This window comes from Salmo salar, chromosome 05 (genome assembly GCF_965601325.2).
Source record: "Salmo salar chromosome 05, fSalSal1, whole genome shotgun sequence".
Taxonomy (NCBI): Eukaryota; Metazoa; Chordata; class Actinopteri; order Salmoniformes; family Salmonidae; genus Salmo; species Salmo salar.
In genome coordinates this window covers 482501-498529 of record NC_138295.1, presented here as the reverse complement: position 1 = coordinate 498529, position 16029 = coordinate 482501, and the positions used below count along the sequence as shown (strand labels likewise).

At 44.3% G+C, this 16029-nt stretch overlaps 1 protein-coding gene across 1 annotated transcript in view; it reads left to right on the top strand.

The window, feature by feature from the left end:
• The first annotated feature begins 6015 nt into the window (after positions 1 to 6015).
• rps6kal (ribosomal protein S6 kinase a, like) overlaps positions 6016 to 16029 on the top strand; it is an 85756-nt gene continuing 75742 nt past the window's right edge. The window contains exons 1-2 of the mRNA XM_045717794.2: positions 6016 to 6428; positions 14363 to 14422. Coding sequence (XP_045573750.1) covers positions 6366 to 6428; positions 14363 to 14422 — 123 coding nt within the window. The 5' untranslated portion in view covers positions 6016 to 6365. The remainder of the gene's footprint in view (positions 6429 to 14362; positions 14423 to 16029) is intronic.

Here is a 16029-nt window from a genome sequence, read left to right as displayed (position 1 = left end):
ATTTTTTTCCAAAAGTATTATTATATTATTGATCGATTGACTATGTCTTGTCAAATCACCCAGCAGTCTATCTGCAGTTAGCTCCAGGTAAATGTTGCATCATTGCTGGATCTGCAACCAAAAACAACCTACATATGGACAGTACCAAAACAAATGATTTAAAGATTCTGGCTTTTTGCAGCAAAATATGCAGAGCTGGGATGGTTGATTCCCCCATATATATATAACATTATATTGGTTGCAAACCTCTTAATCTTGTGTAGGAGAGGATGGAGCAAATTATAGGCTGATGTGTTAAAACACTAAAGTCCCATTCTTTAAGACTCAGCCTGAAGGCCCTAAATCCAGCCCCACTCTTTAAGACCCAGCCCGATAGCCCTAAACCCAGCCCCACTCTTTAAGACCCAACCCGATAGCCCTAAATCCAGCCCTATTCTTTAAGACCCAACCCGATAGCCCTAAACCCAGCCCCACTCTTTAAGACCCAACCCGATAGCCCTAAATCCAGCCCTATTCTTTAAGTATCAAGGTAAGGTGGCTTTCAGTTAGAAGCACTCAATTTTGCAATCACATACATTTTGGGGGATTTGCGTGTCCATGAGAACGGATTTCACCCACGTAAAATAAGGAGACACAAAATGTTAAGTCGTTAAACTGCATTTCTGAGATCTCTATACAAAAAAACTGTCCCACAGCTAGATCCAGGATTCTTACAGGGTTTAAGTTCAATGTCTAATTTAACTGATTAATGCTTCATATATGATAAAAGGACAACCTACACGGCCATACATGGAAAGACAGAAAAGTAATGTTTTATGTCACACAATTTTGGACAAGTTGTCCAGCCTAGGACATCCTCACTGGCACCTTAGTTTATAGAAAGACATATGGGCTCTAACTCCTCTAGCTCCACAATGAAATAGGGTGCAGGCCAGGCAGCAGGCTGTTAGCCAGCCTGCCAGCTTAGTGGAGTCTGCCACTAGCACAGTCAGCGTAGTCAGCTCAGCTTTCCCCATTGAGACCGTGTCTGTGCCTCGATCTAGGTTGGGCAAAATTAAAAATGGCGGTGTTCGCCTTAGCAATCTCACTAGAATAAAGACCTCCTCCATTCCTGCCATTATTGAAAGAGATTGTGATTCCTCACATCTCAAAATTGGGATACTTAATGTTAGATCCCTCACTTCAAAGGCAGTTATAGTCAATGAACTAATCACTGATCATAATCTTGATGTGATTGGCATGACTGAAACATGGCTTAAGCCTGATGAATTTACTGTGTTAAATGAGGCCTCACCCCCTGGTTACACTAGTGACCATACCCCCCGTGCATCCGGCAAAGGCGGAGGTGTTGTTAACATTTACGAGAGCAAATTTCAATTTACAAAAAAAAATAAATACGTTTTCGTCTTTTGAGCTTCTAGTCATGAAATCTATGCAGCTACTCACTCACTTTTTATAGCTACTGTTTACAGGCCTCCTGGGCCATATGCAGCGTTCCTCACTGAGTTCCCTGAATTCCTATCGGATCTTGTAGTCATGGCAGATAATATTCAAATTTTTGGTGACTTTAACATTCACATGGAAAAGTCCACAGACCCACTCCAAAAGGCTTTCGGAGCCATCATCGACTCAGTGGGTTTTGTCCAACATGTCTCTGGACCTACTCACTGCCACAGTCATACTCTGGACCTAGTTTTGTCCCATGGAATAAATGTTGTGGATCTTAATGTTTTTCCTCATAATCCTGGACTATCGGACCACCATTTTATTGCATTTGCAATTGCAACAAATAATCTGCTCAGACCCCAACCAAGGAGCATTAAAAGTCGTGCTATAAATTCTCAGACAAACCAAAGATTCCTTGATGCCCTTCCAGACTCCGTCCGCCTACCCAAGGACGTCAGAGGACAAAAATCAGTTAACCACCTAACTGAGGAACTCAATTTAACCTTGCGCAATACCCTAGATGCAGTTGCACCCCTAAAAACTAAAAACATTTGTCATAAGAAACTAGCTCCCTGGTATACAGAAAATGCATGAGCTCTGAAGCAAGCTTCCAGAAAATTGGAACGGAAATGGCGCCACACCAAACTGGAAGTCTTCCGACTAGCTTGGAAAGACAGTACCGTGCAGTATCGAAGAGCCCTTACTGCTGCTCGATCATCCTATTTTTCCAACTTAATTGAGGAAAATAAGAACAATCAAAAATGTATTTTTGATACTAACTAAAAAGCAGCATTCCCCAAGAGAGGATGGCTTTCACTTCAGCAGTAATACATTTATGAACTTCTTTGAGGAAAAGATCATGATCATTAGAAAGCAAATTACAGACTCCTCTTTAAATCTGCGTATTCCTCCAAAGCTCCGTTGTCCTGAGTCTGCACAACACTGCCAGGACCTAGGATCAAGGGAGACACTAAAGTATTTTAGTACTATATCTCTTGACACAATGATGAAAATAATCATGGCCTCCAAACCTTCAAGCTGCATACTGGACCCTATTCCAACTAAACTACTGAAAGAGCTGCTTCCTGTGCTTGGCCCTCCTATGTTGAACATAATAAACGGCTCTCTATCCACCGGATGTGTACCAAGCTCACTAAAATTGGCAGTAATAAAGCCTCTCCTGAAAAACTCAAATCTTGACCCAGAAATTATAAAAAACTATCGGCCTTTATCGAATCTCCCATTCCTCTCAAAAAAAATTGAAAAAGCTGTTGCGCAGCAACTCACTGCCGTCCCGAAGACAAACAATGTATACGAAACGCTTCAGTCTGGTTTTAGCCCCCATCATAGCACTGAGACTGCACTTGTGAAGGTGGTAAATGACCTTTTAATGACGTCAGACCGAGGCTCTGCATCTGTCCTCATGCTCCTAGATCTTAGTGCTGCTTTTGATACCATCGATCACCACATTCTTTTGGAGAGATTGGAAACCCAAATTGGTCTACATGGACAAGTTCTGGCCTGGTTTAGATCTTATCTGTCGGAAAGATATTAGTTTGTCTCTGTGAATGGTTTGTCCTCTGACAAATCAAATGTAAATTTCGGTGTTCCTCAAGGTTCCGTTTTAGGACCACTATTGTTTTCACTATATATTTTACCTCTTGGGGATGTCATTCGAAAACATAATGTTAAATTTCACTGCGATGCGGATGACACACAGCTGTACATTTCAATGAAACATGGTGAAGCCCCAAAATTGCCCTCCCTAGAAGCCTGTGTTTCAGACATAAGGAAGTGGATGGCTGCAAACTTTCTACTTTTAAACTCGGGCAAAACAGAGATGCTTGTTCAAGGTCCCAAGAAACAAAGAGATCTTCTGTTGAATCTGACAATTAATCTGGATGGTTGTACAGTCGTCTCAAATAAAACTGTGAAGGACCTCGGCGTTATTCTGGACACTGATCTCTCTTTTGAAGAACATATCAAGACTGTTTCAAGGACAGCTTTTTTCCATCTACGTAACATTGCAAAAATCAGACACTTTCTGTCCAAAAATGATGCAGAAAAATTAATCCATGCTTTTGTTACTTCTAGGTTGGACTACTGCAATGCTCTACTTTCCGGCTACCCGGACAAAGCACTAAATAAACTTCAGTTAGTGCTAAATACGGCTGCTAGAATCCTGACTAGAACCTAAAAATTGGATCATATTACTCCAGTGCAAGCCTCCTACACTGGCTTCCTGTTAAGGCAAGGGCTGATTTCAAGGTTTTACTGCTAACCTACAAAGCATTACATGGGCTTGCTACTACCTATCTCACCGATTTGGTCCTACGGTCACAAGACGCAGGCCTCCTAATTGTCCCTATAATTTCTATGCAAACAGCTGGAGGCAGGGCTTTCTCCTATAGAGCTCCATTTTATGGAATGGTCTGCCTACCCTTGTGAAAGACGCAGACTCAGTCTCAACCTTTAAGTCTTTACTGAAGACTCATCTCTTCAGTAGGTCCTATGATTGAGTATAGTCTGGCCCAGGGGTGTGAAGGTGAACGGAAAGGCTGGAGCAACAAACCGCCCTTGCTGTCTCTGCCTGGCCGGTTCCCCTCTTTCCACTGGGATTCTCTGCCTCTAACCCTATTACAGGGGCTGAGTCACTGGCTTACTGGTGTTCTTCCATGTCGTCCCTGAGAGGGGTGCGTCACTTGAGTGGGTTGAGTCACTGACGTGGTCTTCCTGTCTGGGTTGGCGCCCCCCCCCCCTTGGGTTGTGCCGTGGCGGAGATCTTTGTGGGCTATACTCGGCCTTGTCTCAGGATGGTAAGTTGGTGGTTGGAGACATCCCTCTAGTGGTGTGGGGGCTGTGCTTTGGCAAAGTGGGTGGGGTTATATGCTGCCTGTTAGGCCCTGTCCGGGGGTATCATCGGATGGGGCCACAGTGTCTCCTGATCCCTCCTGTCTCAGCCTCCAGTATTTATGCTGCAGTAGTTTATGTGTCGGGGGGCTAGGGTCAGTCTGTTATATCTGGAGTATTTCTCTTGTCTTATCCGGTGTCCTGTGTGAATTTAAATATGCTCTCTCTAATTCTCTCTTTCTTTCTCTCTCTCGGAGGACCTGAGCCCTAGGACCATGCCTCAGGACTACCTGGCCGTGCTGCTGCTCCAGTTTCAACTGTTCTGCCTGCAGCTATGGAACCCTGACCTGTTCACCGGACGTGCTACCTGTCCCAGACCTGCTGTTTTCAACTCTCTAGAGACAGCAGGAGCGGTAGAGATACTCTCAAAGATCGGCTATGAAAAAGCCAACTGACATTTACTCCTGAGTTGCTTACTTGTTGCACCCTCGACAACTACTATGATTATTATTATTTGACAATGCTGGTCATTTATGAACATTTGAACATCTTGGCCATGTGCTGTTATAATCTCCATCTGGCACAGCCAGAAGAGGACTGGCCACCCCTCATAGCCTGGTTCCTCTCTAGGTTTCTTCCTAGGTTTTTGGCCTTTGTAGGGAGTTTTTCCTAGGGAGTTTTTCCTAGCCACCGTGCTTCTACACCTGCATTGCTTGCTGTTTGGGGTTTTAGGCTGGGTTTCTGTACAGCACTTTGAGATATCAGCTGATGTAAGAAGGGCTATATAAATACATTTCATTTGATTTGATAAGCATCTAGAAAATTGCCTTGTAGCCCTTTACTATACTAACACTAGTAGGCCTAGACCTAGCCCTTTACTATACTACAAAGTTCTCCTTTGGCATTTACAATGAAGTTGGTACATCAAGCACGATTTCATGGTTTGTTCTTGTTGTCCTGTTCTGAAGCTGAATAGAGAGATACAGGAGGTACTGTAATACATATATATGGATGTGATTGGTGCAATTACATTGTAACTTCGATCCATCAAAGAGCCTGGACGATAACATCACCATGCCTTGTAGCCATCATTGTTACACACTGCCATTTCTAATCTTGACTGCTCTAATGTCTAGCTACATAGTATGATGCCCCCCGGGCTTCTCCCTCGTCTCTCCTTCTTTTCCTCTCCTCCTCCTCTCCTCCTTCACCTCATTTCCTATCCTCCTCTTCTCCCTCACCTCTCCTTTCCCCTCTTCTGCTCTCCTTTCCTCTACCCCTCTCCTCTTCTCCCTCACCTCTCCTTTCCCCTCTTCTGCTCTCCTTTCCTCTACCCCTCTCCTTTCCTTCCCTTCATTTCCTCTCTCCCCTCCTTTCCTCTCCCCCTCTGCTCTCCTCCTCCTCCTCTCCCCCTCTGTTCTCCTCCTCCTCCTCATCTCCCCTCTGTTCTCCTCCTCCTCCTCTTCTGTTCTCCTTTCCTCTCCCCCTCTGCTCTCATCATCCTCTGCTCTCCTTTCCTCTCTCCCTCTCCTTTCCTATCTCCCTCTCTCCCACTCCTTTCCTCCCCCCCTCTGCTCTGCCCTTCTCTCCTTTCCCCTCCCCCTCTGCTATTCTCCTTTCCTCTCCCCCTCTGCACTTCTCTCCTTTCCTCCCCCCCTCTGCTCTGCCCTTCTCTCCTTTCCCCTCCCCCTCTGCTATTCTCCTTTCCTCTCCCCCTCTGCACTTCTCTTCTTTCCTCTTCCCCTCTGCTCTCCTCTCCCTGCTTTGTTTGTTTGCCTATTATGGGGGAAATCCTTAACTGAATTGCGTCAGAGCTACGTCAATGGCCTCTCAGTGCATTGATGCTGAGGATAGAGACGCCCATATTCATCTATGGGAGAAGAACGTAAGATCGGTTGCCATATGGTCCTGTCAAACAAACTGTCCCGACCCCGGTGTCTGATCATCCCCGGGCAGTAGGCGCCGGTGACCCAGATCTGTCTCGTGCCAGACCGTGAAGGCAGAATCTCCGGTGGGTTATCAGCGGGGGGGGGAATTCGGCTTGGAGAGGCAGTCTATCTCCGACTACGATGCCGTTCTCCCAGCCGCACGAACCCTGGGACAAAATGGAGGTGACCAGCGTTAGTAGTGAGGTTAGTTCACTATTATAGCTTCTGCATGGGATGTATGGCTGTTTATGTCCCAGCAATGTATGAAATTGCGACTGAAACTATATAATGGTGAGACAACATGCATGCTAAAGGAGCAGCTAACTAGGCTAATGCTAGTGGTGTTGCTAAACTAGCTGGCTAGCTATCTGCTTATTCCATTTTATTTATGCGAACTGTGTTTATTTTGAGGCAGCAACTGTAGTTTTCCTTGATGAAATGTATCGGGTTCATATTGGGTTGTTTACACCTTTTGTTTACCAAGCTGTTGAAACGGTTCAAACGTTTTGTTTCCATCAGTTCCTTCGGTCCTCGAGTGGATGTTAGCTAGCTGATTTTTTTTTTTTTTCATTTATTTAGCAGGCTAACTAGTAACGCTACAAATATCCGACAGCTGGTGTTCTGTCACTGCGTTAACTATAAAGTCAGTCTAACTAAATCGATTTTTTTTGTTTTTGCTAGGTAAACTATCCGAGTGTTTTGACGTGCTGGGGACTGTTGACCAGACATTAAACTGTAATGCGCTAGTGTTTACGTTGTAGCAACAGCTAACTGCTAGCGGCTAGTTAGCATTGTAGCTGTTAGCGGCTAGTTAGCATTGTAGCTGTTAGCGGCTAGTTAGCATTGTATCTGTTAGCGGCTAGCTGCTAGTTAGCATTGTAGCTGTTAGCAGTCACTGGTCCCACGGCAACAGTCAGACAGAGCTGGATAGCTAGCTAGCTGGTTGGCGGTCATCATGGCTAGAAGGGATCCAGATTATGTCAAATTAACGTCAGATTTGACTTGTTATGAGAATTAGGTAAGAGGTAGAGTTAGCTAAAATGCAACAAAAATGTTTTACTTTTTCTTTACTTTACTTGTACCTACCTACCTCATCCCCATACTGTATTTATTTATTTATCTTACTCCTTTGCACCCCAGTATCTCTACTTGCACATTCATCTTCTGCACATCTACCATTCCAGTGTTTAATTGCTATATTGTAATTACTTTGCCACCGTGGCCTATTTATTGTCTTATCTTACCTCATTTCCACTCACTGTATATAGACTTTTTGTTTTCTTTTGTTCTACTGTATTATTGACTGTATGTTTTGTTTATTCCATGTGTAACTCTGTGTTGTATGTGTTGAACTGCTTTGCTTTATCTTGGCCAGATCGCAGTTGCAAATGAGAACTTGTTCTCAACTAGCCTACCTGGTTAAATAAAGGTGAAAAGTAGTAATAATAATAATACACACAAAAAAAAAATATATATAAAAAAAAAAAATATATATATATATATATATATATATATATATATGAAATATACATGATATGCTTCCAGTACCATTCCACATGTGATGCATGTTAATGTTCAGATCAAGCGTTGGGGATCTTAACAAAACTCCCCCCTACAGAAGACTCTTAGGTGTAATGTAATAGAACAAAGTCTTGATCAAGGGTTTAGCTACACAGTAACTCTGCAAAAGATTAGGACTGGTCATGTCTGAAAAGCTGTGTTGTGATGTGCCGACCAGGCAGCAGGAATCCAGTTGTTTTTCTGGGAATATCTTTTCTGTCTGTATGGATCTACATATTGTTTTAGTCTCCGCCAGCCTGTCTCTGCCTGCCTGTCTACCTGCCTGTCTACCTGCCTGTCTACCTGCCTGTCTACCTGCCTGTTTGTATTGATCTACAGATTGCCTGCCTGGTTTGTGTGTGGTGTATGTTGAGCACCAGTCTCTATTGGTTTCAGAGGGTCAGGCTGGGTGAAAGGGTTAGGGTTGTCAGGCTGGGTGAAAGGGTTAGGGTTGTCAGAGAGTCAGGCTGAGTGAAAGGGTTAAGGTTGTCAGGCTGAGTGAAAGGGTTAGGGTTGTTCGAGTCGGCCACATGACATTATTCCAACCCTGGTTAGCAACTATTGGCTTAAAAAGACAAATGCAACACAATATCTGCCAATGAATTTGCAGCAATCTGTCAGTCTATCAGTCTGTATGTAGTCAGGTAGCGATGCTAATGATAACCATTGTCTTGTGGATAGACAGTTCACCATAAACCTTCTCAACGAGGTGTAAAATGCTAAATATGCTTACCTAACAGAACTAGGACTATATCATGATTATTTGGTTCAAGGACGGAGATGAGAGAAAGAGAAGTGAGTAGATCACAGTAGAGGCTGGTGTATCTGGAAGAGGTTAGTAGAGGCTGGTGTATCTGGTAGAGGCTGGTGTATCTGGTAGAGGCTGGTGTATCTGGTAGAGGCTAGAAGAGGCTGGTGTATCTGGAAGAGGTTAGAAGAGGCTGGTGTATCTGGAAGAGGTTAGAAGAGGCTGGTGTATCTGGAAGAGTTTAGTAGAGGCTGGGGTACCTGGTAGAGGCTAGTAGAGTATGGTGTATCTGGTGGAGACTGGTGTATCTAGTGGAGGCTGGTGTATCTGGTAGAAGATAGTAGAGGCTGGTGTATCTGGTAGAGGCTAGTAGATGCTGGTGTACCTGGTAGAGGCTAGTAGATGCTGGTGTATCTGGTAGAGGATAGTAGAGGCTGGTGGAGGCTGGTGTACCTGGTAGAGGCTAGTAGAGGCTGGTGTATCTGGTAGAGGCTGGTGTATCTGGTAGAGGCCGGTAGAGCCTGGTGTATCTGGTAGAGGCCGGTAGAGGCTGGTGTATTTAAAGGATAGTAGAGAAAGGTGTATTTAAAGGACAGTAGAGGCCGGTGTATTTAAAGGATAGTAGAGGCCGGTGTATTTAAAGGATAGTAGAGGCCGGTGGAGGCTGGTGTATCTGGTAGAGGCTAGTAGAGCCTGGTGTATCTGGTAGAGGCTAGTAGAGCCTGGTGTATCTGGTAGAGGCTGGTGTATTTAAAGGATAGTAGAGGCCGGTGTATTTAAAGGATAGTAGAGGCCGGTGGAGGCTGGTGTATCTGGTAGAGGCTAGTAGAGCCTGGTGTATCTGGTAGAGGCTAGTAGAGCCTGGTGTATCTGGTAGAGGCTGGTGTATTTAAAGGATAGTAGAGGCCGGTGTATTTAAAGGATAGTAGAGGCCGGTGGAGGCTGTTGTATTTAAAGGATAGTAGTGTCTTGGGTTTCCGGTAGAGTTGTATTTTTCGAGGTTATGTGGTCTTTTTAAATACCAAAAATAAAATGCATAATTTGAAGTACAAACATCATTGTGGCAATACATATCTTGCAGTAGGACTATAAATATGACTAATCTCCAGAGTAGACAGGATAAATGTCGAGGTTTAATGTTCTCTTCTGAATTAGTCCTGATGATACAGACCTTAACAATACCCTAAACAACTAGCAATAAATTCAATTTATACATTTTCAGCCATTTAAATTGTGAAGTCATATCTTTTTACACAATACCACAACTAAGTTTTCTCATTTGGGAGGTGAAGTTGATTAAGTTTTCAATAATTTACTGTGTATTTCAGATGGAATCGAGGCATTACAATGTACCAGAGGAAACCAACATAGAGCTCCTTCTGCTAAAGCATGTACTTACAGAAAACACTGCTCGTCCTTCCAGATGTATAGCTGTGTAGACCGAGACAGTGTTCATTCTTTACAGTATAAAACCTTGGAGAAGGGGAGGATGCTAAGCTGACGTATGGAATTGTTTTAAGATAGTCATACTATGGATCATTTAGTTGTTTGATTTAGAATTTTAGGACCCTTTTAGGTATCAAAAAAATGGAAAAAGAATTCTACTAAACCCAATAGAAACGCATTGAATAACACATTCAGAAATGGGGAAAAGGACAGTCGGAAAATAAATAAGATACACGGTTTTGAAGTATCAATATTTTTTACACATTTAACCCCAAAGATTGATTTTCTTTTAATGGAATATCTACATAGGCGTACAGATCCCCATTATCAGCAACCATCACTCCTGTGTTCCTATGGCACGTTGTGTTAGCTAATCCAAGTTTATCATTTTAAAAGGCTAATTGATCATTAGAAAACCCTTTTGCAATTATGTTAGCACAGCTGAAAACTGTTGTGCTGATTAAAGAAGCAATACAACTGGCCATCTTTAGACTAGTTGAGTATCTGGAGCATCAGCATTTGTGGGTTTGATTACAGGCTCAAAATGGCCAGAAACAAATAACTTTCTTCTGAAACTCGTCAGTTTATTCTTGTTCTGAGAAATGAAGGCTATTCCATGCGAGAAATTTTCAAGAAACTGAAGAACTTGTACAACGCTGTGTACTACTCCCTTCAACGAACAGCGCAAACTGGCTTTAACCAGAATAGAAAGAGGAGTGGGAGGCCCTGGTGCACAACTGAGCAAGAGGACAAGTACATTAGAGTGTCTAGTTTGAGAAACAGACGCCTCACCAGTCCTCAACTGGCAGCTTCATTAAATAGTTCCCGCAAAACACCAGTCTCAACGTCAACAGTGAAGAGGTGACTCCAGGATGCTGGCCTTCTAGGCAGAGTTCCTCTGTCCAGTGTCTGTGTTCTTTTGCCCATCTTAATCTTTTCTTTTTATTGACCAGTCTGAGATATGGCTTTTTCTTTGCAACTTTGCCTAGAAGGCCAGCATCCCGGGGTTCGTCTCTTCACTGTTGACGTTGAGACTGGTGATAAAACTGGCTCTCATGAGGACCACCACAGGAATAGAAGACCCAGAGTTACCCCTGCTGCAGAGGATAAGTTCAGTTACCAACCTCAGAAATTGCAGCCCAAATAAATGCTTCAGAGTTCAAGTAACAGACACATCTCAACATCAACTATTCAGAGGAGACTGTGAGTCAGGCCTTCATGGTCAAATTGCTGCAAAGAAACCACTACTAAAGGACACCAATAAGAAGAAGAGACTTGCTTGGGCCAAGAAACACGAGCAATGGATTTTAGACCGGTGGAAATTTGTCCTTTGGTCTGGAGTCCAAATTTGAGATTTTTGGTTCCAACCACCGTGTCTTTGTGAGATGCGGTGTGGGTAAACAGATGATCTCTGCATGTGTGGTTCCAACTGTGAAGCATGGAGGAGGAGGTGTGATGGGCGTGCTTTGCTGGTGACAGTGTCAAGTGATTTATTTATTATTCAAGCACACTTAACCAGCATGGCTACCACAGCATTTTGCAGCGATACGCCATCCCATTTGGTTTGGGCTTAGTATTTGTTTTTCAACAGGGCAATTACCCAGCACACCTCCAGGCTGTGTAAGGGCTATTTGACCAAGAAGCAGAGTGATGTCGTGCTGCATCAGATGACCTGGCCTTCAATCCCCCCACCTCCACCAAATTTAGATGGTTTGGGATGAGTCGGACCGCAGAGTGAAGGGAAAGCAGCCAATAAGTGCTCAGCATATGTGGGTACTCCTTCAAGACTGTTGGAAAAGCATTCCAGGTGAAGCTGGTTGAGAGAATGCCAAGAGTGTGCATAGCTGTCATCAAGGCAAAGAGTGGCAATTTGAAGAAACTCAAATCTAAAATATATTTTGATTTGTTTAACACTTTATTGGTTACTACATGATTCCATATGTGTTATTTCATAGTTTTGATGTCTAAACTATTATTCTACAATAGTAAAAAATAAACACCCTTGAATGAATAGGTGTTCTAAAACTGTTGACCGGTAGTGAATATATTACAGTGCCCTTGGAAAGTATTCAGACCCTTTAACTTTTTCCACATGTTGTTACGTTACAGCCTTATTCCAAAACGGATTAAATAGTTGTTTTTCTTCATCAATCTACACACAATACCCCATGATGACATCACAATACCCCATGATGACATCACAATACCCCATGATGACATCACAATACCCCATGATGACATCACAATACCCTATAATGACAAAGCAAAAACAGGTTCAGAAATTTGGGCAAAATGTGTATATATAAAAATAAATCACATTAATATAAGTATTCAGACCCATCACTCGGTACTCTGATGAAGCACCTTTGGCAGCGTTTACAGCCTCAAGTCTTCTTGGGTATGACGCTACAAGCTTGTCACACCTGTATTTGGGGAGTTTCTCTTCTCTGAAGATCCTCTCAAGCTCTGTCAGGTTGGATGGGGAGCGTTGCTGCACAGCTATTTTCAGGTCTCTCCAGAGATGTTAGATCAGGTTCAAGTCCGGGCTCTGGCTGGGCCAATCAAGGACATTCAGAGACTTGTCCCGTAGCCACTCCTGCGTTGTCTTGGCTTTGTGCTTAAGGTCATTGTCCTGTATGAAGGTGAACCTTCACCCCAGTCTGAGGTCCTGAGCGCTCTGGAACAGGTTTTCATCAATGGTCTCCCTGTGCTTTGCTCCGTTCATCTTTCCCTCGATCCTGACTAGTCTCCCAGTCCCTGCCGCTGAAAAACATCCCCACAGCATAATGCTGCCACCACCATGCTTCACTGTAGGGATGGTGCCAGCTTTCCTCCAGCCGTAACGCTTGGCGTTCAGGCCAAAGAGTTCAATCTTAGTTTCATCAGATCAGAATCTTGTTTCTAATTGAGAGTCCTTTAGGTGCCTTTTGTCAAACTCCAAGCTGGCTGTCGTGCCTTTTACTGAGGAGTGGCTTCCGTCTGGCCAGTCTACCATAAAGGCCTGATTGGTGGAGTGCTGCGGAAATGGTTGTCCTTCTGGAAGGTTCTCCCATCTCCACAGAGGAACTCTGGAGTGCTGTCATAGTGACCATCGGTTTCTTGGTCACCTCCCTGACCAAGGCCCTTCTCCCCCGATTGCGCAGTTTGGCCGGGCGACCAGTTCTAGGAAGATTCTTGGTGGTTCCAAACTTCTTCCATTTAAGAATGATGGAGGCCACTGTGTTCTTGAGGCCACTGTGTTCTTCAATGCTGCAGACATTTTTTGGTACCCTTCCCCAGATCTGTGCCTCGACACAATCCTGTCTCTGAGCTCTACGGACATTTCCTTCGACCTCATGGATTGGTTTTTGCTCTGACATGCGCTGTCAACTGTGGGACCTTATATAGACAGGTGTGTGCCTTTCCCAAATCATGTCCAATCAATTTAATTTTCCACAGGTGGACTCCAATCAAGTTGTAGAAACATTAAGGATAATCAATGGAAACAGGATGCACCTGAGCTCAATTTCGAGTCACATAGCAAAGGGACTGAATACTAAGGTGCATTTAAAAAAAATATTTTGCCAGAAATGTTGAAAAACCTGTTTCCGCTTTGTCATTATGGGGTATTGCATGTAGATGAGGAACAAAATGTATTTAATCAATTTAGAATAAGGCTGACACATAACAAAATGTATAAAAAGTCAAGTGGTCTGAATACTTTCCGAATGCATTGTAGTTGGCAATGGCAATAGAAGTACATTTTTCGGTTAGTATCATTTTCATATAGATTTATATATAATTTTGATTAACCACATGACAATGATTTTGAGGTATGAAGATGTTATCAATTAAATGAAGCTTTCACAAAAATGTACATATGAAAAACCATAACTTGCAGGCACGCAGATCGGTGAAATAGTAAGATAAATTGGCGTTCCACATGAGAAAGGCTGCAGTCTCCTGGTGTTGCCTCTTACCGGCAACTTCAGGAGAGTAATGGCAGAATCTGAGAAAGCCAGCAGGAGGAGAGAATAGTTGGGTCAGGTTTTTTTTCTTCTGGTTATCTAGATCTCTAGTGCCCTCTTGGAGCATTTGTCTCATTTCATCAAACCATAAGCTTTAAGCATCAGACAAGCTCAATGCATATAATTGATTTTATTAAACACATAGGCTGTGTCTATATATGGAAAAATACGCATTTAAAAATGTCCGATTGGTTGAATGAACGGGCGACTTTAGGTCGATTTTAAGATTTGATTTTGTCGGGAACAGCTCTAGTTGTCACTGACTTAGCCAAATTGACCTGCTGGAACGCTCCCATCGTGTTGTCTGTCAGCTCTGTAGATGTTGACGTGTGATTTGTATCGTGTTGACCTGGTTGTTTACTGTGTGTGTGTTCCAGGTCAATGGTCACCAGATCCTGGATGAGCCCATGGACGAGGGAGAGTCTTATACTCATTGTGTGAGTAACATGGAGGGTGTGTGTGTCGCTGTGTGAGGAACATGGAGGGTGTGTGAGGAACATGGAGGGTGTGAGGAACATGGAGGGTGTGAGGAACATGGAGGGTGTGTGAGGAACATGGAGGGTGTGTGAGGAACATGGAGGGTGTGTGAGGAACATGGAGGGTGTGTGAGGAACATGGAGGGTGTGTGTCACTGTGTGAGGAACGTGGAGGGTGTGTGAGGAACATGGAGGGTGTGTGAGGAACATGGAGGGTGTGTGAGGAACATGGAGGGTGTGTGAGGAACATGGAGGGGGTGTGAGGAACGTGGAGGGTGTGTGTCGCTGTGTTAGGAACGTGGAGGGTGTGTGAGGAACATGGAGGGTGGTGTGAGGAACATGGAGGGTGTGTGTCGCTGTGTGAGGAACGTGGAGGGTGTGTGTCGCTGTGTGAGGAACATGGAGGGTGTGTGAGGAACATGGAGGGTGTGTGAGGAACATGGAGGGTGTGTGTCGCTGTGTGAGGAACATGGAGGGTGTGTGAGGAACATGGAGGGTGTGTGAGGAACATGGAGGGTGTGAGGAACATGGAGGGTGTGTGAGGAACATGGAGGGTGTGTGAGGAACATGGAGGGTGTGTGAGGAACATGGAGGGTGTGTGAGGAACATGGAGGGTGTGTGAGGAACATGGGTGTGTGAGGAACGTGGAGGGTGTGTGAGGAACGTGGAGGGTGTGTGAGGAACATGGAGGGTGTGTGTCGCTGTGTGAGGAACGTGGAGGGTGTGTGTCGCTGTGTGAGGAACGTGGAGGGTATGTGTCGCTGTGGGATAAAATAAAACCTTCCATAATAACAGAATACATTTATAATCAGTAGAGAGGCTTGGTGCTAAAAGCACTTTCCAGATTAGGACTTGAAGAAAAACAGTCTGGAGAAATGGGTTTTATGTCCCGTTTTAAAAGGATTTAATGGGGTGTCTCTCAGATGGATTCTGAAGGCGAGGGCCCAGAGAGGTCCCTCACTCTATTCTAGAGGATTCTCTAGTCTGTCCTCTAGCTGACCGGAGGCCACTGGAGTTCAGTAAGGATGGGGGTGATGTGGGCTGACTTCTTGGTCCTGGTCAGGACTCTGGCTGCACCATTCTGGAGAATTTATTTTATATTTTATTTAACCTTTATTTAACTTGTCAAGTCACTTAAGAGCAAATTCTTATTTACAATGACGGCCTACCCAGGCCAAACCCGGACAGGCGCTGGGCCAGTTGTGCGCCGCCCTATGGGACTCCCAATAACGGGCGGATGTGATACAGCCTGGATTCGAACCAGGGACGGTAGTGACTCCTCTTGCACTGGGATGCAGTGTTTTAGAAGGACCCTGAACAGAGCTGTAGTCAATCCGGGAAAGGATTTAGGTGTGGGCTAGTTTCTCTGTGTCTGGCTGGGAGAGCGTTGAGAGGATAGGGTTTATATGGACATCACAGGACAGAGGAGGGTCAAAGTTGACTCCCAAGTCGGAGAGGACAGACGGACGGCTTGACCGTCGGTTGTAGGGCAGATGTTCCCACCACTGGTGACCTACTTCAATAAGGGATTGTATGTGCGTATATATTTTGTATGTACAAGCAGTGCT